The 8,292-nt window shown below is 47.2% G+C and overlaps 1 protein-coding gene across 1 annotated transcript; it reads right to left on the bottom strand.

Annotated features, from left to right (window-relative positions):
- Positions 1-566: 566 nt before the first annotated feature.
- Positions 567-6,267, bottom strand: LOC116677352 (keratin, type I cytoskeletal 13). The gene is made up of 7 exons (XM_032507906.1): positions 5,661-6,267; positions 5,014-5,096; positions 4,351-4,507; positions 2,948-3,109; positions 2,242-2,367; positions 1,293-1,537; positions 567-833 (listed from the first exon to the last, which is right to left on the bottom strand). Exons 1-7 carry the CDS (start codon positions 6,138-6,140, stop codon positions 641-643), a joined length of 1,446 nt encoding a protein of 481 aa, XP_032363797.1. The 5' UTR covers positions 6,141-6,267; the 3' UTR covers positions 567-640.
- Between the last annotated feature and the right edge of the window lie 2,025 nt (positions 6,268-8,292).

Genomic DNA, 8,292 nt, shown 5'->3' with positions numbered 1-8,292 from the left:
GAGGGAAACATGAGGGCAACATGAGGACAACATGAGGGCAACATGAGGGCGACATGAGGACAACATGAGGACAACATGAGGGCAACATGAGGGCAACATGAGGGCGACATGAGGGCGACATGAGGACAACATGAGGGCAACATGAGGACAACATGAGGACAACATGAGTACAACATGAAGGCAACATGAGGGCAACATGAGGGGGACATGAGGACAACATGAGGGCGACATGAGGGCAACATGAGGGCGACATGAGGACAACATGAGGACAACATGAGGACAACATGAGGGCAACATGAGGACAACACGAGGACAACATGAAGACAACACGAGGACAACACGAGGACAACACAAGGACAACATGAAGACAACATGAAGACAACACAAGGACAACATGAAGACAACACGAGGACAACACGAGGACTACACGAGGACTACATGAGGACTACACGAGGACAACATGAGGACTACATGAGGACTACATGAGGACTACATGGGGACTAAAGACCTCTGGTCTAGTGTGGATATTAGACCCTGCGTTGGAACAGAAGACACATGAGACGGCGTTTTATTTTGAAGGACGTCTGCAGACCTTTATTGGGTTTTTTAGCGTGTTGGTGTCTGCTGGAGCCGCCAGGCTCTACTGGATGGTCTCTGAGGTGCTCACCACCTTCCCGTCCACGATCTCCTCCACCACCGTGATCACTTTGGTTTTGGAGGTTTTGGTGGTTTTGGAGGCGCTGGAGGCACCGCCGGCGCCGGAGGCACCGCCAGCGCCGGAGGCGTTGGTGGAGGAGGAGGAGGAGGAGGAGGAAATGGAGGTGGATTTGGAGCTGCAGGAGAGGGAGGCACAAACGCCACAATCAGGGCTTGATTCAGAACACAATGCATTCTGTATCAGCAGTAGTCTAAGTCTGAAGGACTAATAAAGAGAGTCCCAGTCTAACTCTGAGTCTAAAGGACTAACGAAGAAAGTCAGAGTCTGAAGGACTAACGAAGAAAGTCCGAGTCTGAAGGACTAACGAAGAAAGTCTGAGTCTGAAGGACCAATAAATAGAGTCCGAGTCTAACTCTGAGTGTCTAAAGGACTAACGAAGAAAGTCCAAGTCTGAAGGACTAATGAAGAAAGTCTGAGTCTAAAGGACTAATAAAGAGAGTCCGAGTCTATCTCTGAGTCTAAAGGACTAACAAAGAGAGTCTAAGTCTGAGTCTAAAAGACTAACAAAGAGAGTCTAAGTCTGAGTCTCTGGGTCTAATTTGACCCGAGTCCCATCCGAGGGTTCGAGTCTCACCTGCCGCCGCCGCCGCCGCCGCTGCCGCCGCCCTCCCCGTCCAGCAGCCTCCTGTACTCGGCGATCTCCATCTCCAGTCTGGTCTTGATGTCCAGCAGCATCTGGTACTCCTGTCCCTGTCTCTCCAGGTCTGCGCGGAGCTGCATCAGCTGCTGCTCCATGTTGCCCACCTGCATCTGGTACCCGTTGAGCTGCATGGCGTAGCGGCTCTGCGTCTCCGCCAGCGTGGACTCCAGCGACCCTTTCTGCAGGAGGGGGGACACACGGAGACACGCTGTAGTGGACCGGGAGGAGTACTCGGATACTTCACGGCAGGACAAGTACTCGCACCACGTCGTTAAAAAGTACTCTGTTACGGTACGTCCTGCAGTACCCGGCGGTCAGTACCACCAGGAACATGGAGTCAGAGTATTAATAGTACAAAAAGAGAATAAACTACTGTGTTTAGGGTTAATGTATAAAGTAACTAAAGTAACTAAAGTAACTAAAGTAACTAAAGTACCTAGTGACTAAAGTAACTAGTAACTAAAGCTGTCAGATAGTATAGTGGAGTAGAAGTGGAACATGAAAAGAAAAGCCTCCAGTACAGTACAGTACCTCCGCCTGTGTACTCTGTCAGAGTACTGCGGTGCGTGTACTGCGTGTACTGTGTGTACTGCGTGTACTGTGTGTACTGTGTGTACTGCGTGCACTCACCATGCTGAGCTGTGACTGCGGTGCGTGTACTGCGTGTACTGCGTGTACTGTGTGTACTCACCATGCTGAGCTGTGACTGCGGTGCGTGTACTGTGTGTACTGCGTGTACTGCGTCTACTGCGTGTACTGCGTGTACTGCGTGTACTCACCATGCTGAGCTGTGAGTGTACTGTGTGTACTGCGTGTGCTCACCATGCTGAGCTGTGAATGTACTGCGTGTACTTCGTGTACTGCGTGTACTGCGTGTACTCACCATGCTGAGCTGGGACTGCAGCTCTATCTCCAGACCCTGCAGCGTCCTCTTCAGGTCCGTGATCTCCGTCTTGGACGTGCTGAGCGTCTCCGTGCTGGCGGCGACCTCCTTGTTCAGCGACTCGGACTGGAGGGACAGCACGTTACGTATATTAATATTATATCACAACACGTTACGTATATTAATATTACATCACAACACGTTACGTATATTAATATTACATTATCAATTATTATTATCAACATGGTTATTTTTTTTTTAAATATTAAATTAGTTTTCAACGATTAAAATATATATTAAATTAATGTTCAACATGTTTAAAAAAAAGAAAAGATTAAATTAATGTTCATGTGTTTTCAAAAAATATTTAATTAATATTCAACGCGTTTTCTTTAAATGTTAAATTAATATTCATGTTTAAAAAAAAAAGAAATTTAATAGTCAACATGTTTTTAAAAAAAAATCAACTTTTCTTTCTCTGAAAATCAACTTTTTTCTAAAAATATTCAACTTTTTTTTTTATTTATTTTTACACATTAAGACTTTTGTCCCCCTTTTTCCTACAATATTGGGGACGGGAGTTTTCAAACCAAAGGGGGACCCAGCTATACCCGGTGCGTCTGCAGGTGACGTTGGACCCCTTAAAATGGGGACTTGATGAAGAGTGAGACCACCACGTCTCCACAGACGATTCAAAGCTCCGTACCTTGGACTGGAACCAGGCCTCCAGCTCTTTGCGGCCCTTGTTGGCGACGTTCTCGTAGTGCTCCCGGACCTCCTCGATGATCTTCTGGAGGTCCACGGCCGGAGCGGCGTCCACCTCCACGTTCACCTGGCCGCTCATCTGCGTTCGCATCGACAGCAACTCCTGCACACAAACACAGGGGGACGCGTGAGACCAGAGGGGAACCAAGACCAGAGGGGAACCAAGACCAGAGGAGACCTAGTTTCATTTACAGGTGCCAGAAATGGCACATACTAAGGAAAGCTCATTGTGGGACTGGCTCTAGGGGCTGGAATTCTGGACCAAGACTGAATTTGGGAAAGAGACTTCAGATACAATATTAGGGACCACTAAGGTCTATATAAAGAGACTTCAGATACAGTATTAGGGGACCACTAAGGTCTATATAAAAGAGACTTCAGATACAGTATTAGGGGACCACTAAGGTCTATATAAAGAGACTTCAGATACAGTATTAGGGACCACTAAGGTCTATACAAAGAGACTTCAGATACAGTATTAGGGGACCACTAAGGTCTATATAAAGAGACTTCAGATACAGTATTAGGGACCACTAAGGTCTATATAAAAGAGACTTCAGATACAGTATTAGGGACCACTAAGGTCTATATAAAGAGACTTCAGATCCAGTATTAGGGACCACTAAGGTCTATATAAAGAGACTTCAGATCCAGTATTAGGGACCACTAAGGTCTATATAAAGAGACTTCAGATACAGTATTAGGGACCACTAAGGTCTATATAAAAGAGACTTCAGATACAGTATTAGGGACCACTAAGGTCTATATAAAGAGACTTCAGATCCAGTATTAGGGACCACTAAGGTCTATATAAAGAGACTTCAGATCCAGTATTAGGGACCACTAAGGTCTATATAAAGAGACTTCAGATACAGTATTAGGGACCACTAAGGTCTATATAAAAGAGACTTCAGATACAGTATTAGGGGACCACTAAGGTCTATATAAAGAGACTTCAGATCCAGTATTAGGGACCACTAAGGTCTATATAAAGAGACTTCAGATCCAGTATTAGGGACCACTAAGGTCTATATAAAGAGACTTCAGATCCAGTATTAGGGACCACTAAGGTCTATATAAAGAGACTTCAGATACAGTATTAGGGACCACTAAGGTCTATATAAAGAGACTTCAGATACAGTATTAGGGACCACTAAGGTCTATATAAAGAGACTTCAGATACAGTATTAGGGACCACTAAGGTCTATATAAAAGAGACTTCAGATACAGTATTAGGGACCACTAAGGTCTATATAAAGAGACTTCAGATACAGTATTAGGGACCACTAAGGTCTATATAAAGAGACTTCAGATACAGTATTAGGTGTTGTTCAGGGCTCTGACCTCCTCGTGGTTCTTCTTGAGGAAGATGAGTTCCTCCTTCAGACCCTCGATCTGCATCTCCAGGTCTGTCCGGCTCAGAGTCAGCTCGTCCAGGACTCTCCTCAGCCCGTTGATGTCGGCCTCCACCGACTGGCGCATGGCCAGCTCGTTCTCAAACCTGGGGGGGGGGGGAACGAGTGTGTTGTTTTTATTGTGTCGCTTTGGAGACAGAGCTAGCCAGCTAGATACTAGCCCTTTATGCTAGTCCTTTATACTAGCCCTTTATGCTAGCCCTTTATGCTAGCCCTTTATACTAGTCCTTTATACTAGTCCTGTATACTAGCCCTGTATACTAGCCCTGTATACTAGCCCTGTATACTAGCCCTTTATGCTAGCCCTGTATACTAGCCCTTTATGCTAGCCCTTTATGCTAGCCCTTTATGCTAGCCCTTTATACTAGCCCTTTATGCTAGCCCTTTATGCTAGCCCTGTATACTAGCCCTTCATGCTAGCCCTGTATACTAGCCCTTTAAACTAGTCCTTTATACTAGCCCTTTACACTAGTCCTTTATGCTAGTCCTTTATACTAGCCCGGTCTACATCCCACACACGCTGAGGGCCCTAGCCCACGTTTTTAGGGTTTTAGGAGTTCGGAGGGAGGTCACTGACGAATGACAGACTTACTTCATCCTGAAGTCGTCGGCAGCCAGCTTGGCGTTGTCGATGGAGAGGTAGATGCCGCCGTTGATCCTGGTCGCGTCCTGGATCTGGGGGGGGGGCAGGAAACACTGTCAGCTGTTCATCCTTTAGCAGACATGTTTTAAAGTCCCGTCCACATAGACGGAGAAGTCCCTGAAGGCATCAGGGAACCAACCAGTCTGTACATTTACATTTATGACTACTGGTTTCTGTGTTGTTGTTTGATCACTGATCCACATTTCAGAGACCAAACAACTTATCCAGAAAATGAGATGAGATAGCAAACACACATACACTGACATACATCACATATATCACACATATATTACACATACATAAGAATAATATTAAAAATCACTCCCAGAAATGCTAGGACCATGATGAGGTGAAGTACTACGGTAGACTGTGTGTAGTGATAATGAAAAAGTGAACAGTGCAGTAGATCCTGATTAAATATTGACTATGACTGTAAAATACAAACACAATAACCTATAAACTGACTGAGTGAATAAGAATAAGAACATTATGTAACAGGGAATAAGTTCTAAGAGGTAAGATGGAGATGTTAGGACCCCGGTCCAGGTTATGTAAGAGGGCTGATGGAGCCAGTGAAGACGTAGAGGTGGACCTACCTTCCCCTGCAGCTCTGCGATGGTGGCGTAGAAGTGGCTGTAGTCTCTGGACGACGGGCTGGTCTTGCTCTCCAGGAACTGTCTGATCTTGAGCTCCAGCTCGCCGTTGGCCTTCTCCAGGGAGCGCACCTTGTCCAGGTAGGTGGCCAGGCGGTCGTTGAGGTTCTGCATGGTGGCCTTCTCGTTGGCAGAGATGTCGGCGCCGCCGCCGCCGCCACCACCGGCGCCGCCACCGCCACCGCCTCCGGCGCCAAAGCCAAAGCCGCCTCCTCCTCCGCCGCCGCCGCCGCCCGCTCCGAAGCCATAGGAAGCTCCACCGCCGCCGCCACCAAACATGGACATGGAGGAGCCAGCGGAGGAGATTCTGACACCAGATCCTCCAGATCCGCCGTGCATGGATCGGCTGCTGCCGCCTCGCATGAAGCCGCCGCCGCCGCCGCTGCCGCCCCCGCCGCCGCTGATGGACTGGGAGTAGTACATGTTGTGTCTAGGAGTGAAAGCTGTCTATCTGCTTCAGGTGCTCGGGAGAGAGTGGAGACGCTCGGAGAGAGCGGCTGACATTTTATACTGTCGTGTATGTGAAGAGGCGGAGGGAGAGGGCGGCGAGCGCATGCCGAGCCTGGGAGGGGACACCGGTCCTGGTTTGACTCGGCGGTTATCGAGCGAGGTTAACGGGCCACGGGTGTGTCTGAGAAATGTGGAATCCACTTAAAGAATCGCCTGGAGGTGCAGGCTACATGCCGAAATTCTTTTGTCAGGCCGTCTCTCGTTTTTCTACAAAGAGCGAGGAGATTAGATCTGCGGGGCGAGTTCAGACACGGGAGCCGCATAGACCTCCAGGTCCTGCCCAGCCCCGCATAGAAGAAGCAATCAATCACTCCACAGTTGCAGAAGAAAGGGCCTTCCGCAGAATGGCCTCAATCTGTTGTTAGAGTTTTTGAAAGGTGGGGAACTGTTGGCAGCCTGTAATTGTGTCCTGGCTTAAAGACTGGATCAGGGTCTTTGTCAGCAGCCGGATCCGGAGCAACCAGCTGAGGACAACAAGCCGAGCCCGTTTACACTCTTTAACCCGCATGTTGTCCTCGGGTCAAACTGACCCGCCGTCCTGTATCAATGCTCTTTTTAACTACGCAATTGTAATTGCTCTAAACAACATGATTGGTACAACACAGTGTCGGAGAAAGCTTCAAAAACTTCAAAAAACTAATTTAAAAGTAAAAAGAAATTGACAAAGAACTTTGGGAAAAGTTACAAAAAGTGTCTCAAGAAGGTTTTAACTTCAGATGTTGACCCAGAAAAAGTAAATGTTGGTTGACGGGACGACAACACAAGGGTTAAACTGCTTTAAAAAATAAACATACATGTTCATATATATAAATTATTTTACAAACTGCCGTGACACTGGTCTTTGGGGGACACAACCAATGCCACACTAAGCCTCAACAACGGGACGGTTGTGGTTAGGAAGAGAAAAACACGGATAGGAACCGCACCACGCGGGACGCGTTCCCCGGTCTCCGTGGTGAAAGTATTCCAGGAGGATATTTGGCTTTTTGAGACTACTCGCTACCGTAATGGTCCTGTGATCCTCTCGTTGAAATACAGGACTTCACAAGTCATAGTCGACACAAGAAAATAACGACATAACGCGACCTGAACACGAGTCAACACATTAAATAACATGAACAGTTCACCAGCTGGGCTGAAGAATAGGTGTGTGTGTGTGTGTGTGTGTGTCTGTGTGTGTGTGTGTGTGCGTGTCTGTGTGTCTGTGTGTGTGTGTGTGTGTGTGTGTGTGTCTGTGTGTGTGTGTGTGTGGTGTGTGTGTGTCTGTGTCTGTGTGTGGTGTGTGTGTGTCTGTGTGTGTGTGTGTGTGTCTCTGTGTGTGTGTGTGATGTGTGTGTGTCTGTGTGTGTGTGTGTGTGTCTGTGTGTCTGTGTGTGTGTGTGTGGTGTGTCCTGTGTGTCTGTGTGTGTGTGTGTGTGTGTGTGTGTGTCTGTGTGTCTGTGTGTTTGTGTGTGTGTCTCTGTGTGTGTGTGTGTCTGTGTGTGTGTGTGTGTGTGTGTGTGTGTGTGTGTGTGTGTGTGTGTGTGTGTCTGTGTGTCTGTGTGTTTGTGTGTGTGTCTGTCTGTGTGTGTGTGTGTGTCTGTGTGTGTGTGTGTGTGTGTGTGTCTGTGTGTGTGTGTCTGTGTGTGTCTGTGTGTGGTGTGTGTGTGTGTGTGTGTGTGTGTGTGTGTGTGTGTGTGTGTTTATGTGTGTGTGTGTCTGTGTGTGTACCGTGTGCATTCATTGAAATGAGTTATTTTTTGTATGTTCTTTGCAGAAAATGAGTCAAGGCCAATAAGTTTGAGTTAGAAGAAACAATAAATAGTATAATTTTTCTTTAAGCCGACATTGAAAACCGGACCCTCAGACCTGAACACAACACCAGGTTTAAACAAACGAGATGAAATGACACTCAACACCCCCCCCCCCCCCCCCCAAGCAAGCCAGTAAAGTGACATTTTCTTCCTGCATGATGATAATGGATAGTAGATATAATAATAACCATATGGCAAATTTTGCACCACTCTGCACGTGGTTTGTCGGATGGAAAACGGTCAACTGACTTTCTCTCCGCCACATTACCTCT

The sequence above is a fragment of the Etheostoma spectabile genome, unplaced genomic scaffold, assembly GCF_008692095.1.
Source record: "Etheostoma spectabile isolate EspeVRDwgs_2016 unplaced genomic scaffold, UIUC_Espe_1.0 scaffold00004925, whole genome shotgun sequence".
Lineage (NCBI taxonomy): Eukaryota > Metazoa > Chordata > Actinopteri > Perciformes > Percidae > Etheostoma > Etheostoma spectabile.
This window is presented reverse-complemented; position numbering and strand designations above follow the sequence as displayed.

What these genes read in the sequence shown, in the direction of transcription:
- LOC116677352 (XM_032507906.1), bottom strand. Translation starts at nt 6,140, where the DNA reads ATGTACTACTCCCAGTCCATCAGCGGCGGCGGGGGCGGCAGCGGCGGC. An exon ending in TCGCAGAGCTGCAGGGGAAG is followed by an intron (nt 5,097 to 5,660) that starts GTAGGTCCACCT and finishes CCCCCCCCCCAG; the next exon opens with ATCCAGGACGCGACCAGGAT. An exon ending in GCCGACGACTTCAGGATGAA is followed by an intron (nt 4,508 to 5,013) that starts GTAAGTCTGTCA and finishes CCCCCCCCCCAG; the next exon opens with GTTTGAGAACGAGCTGGCCA.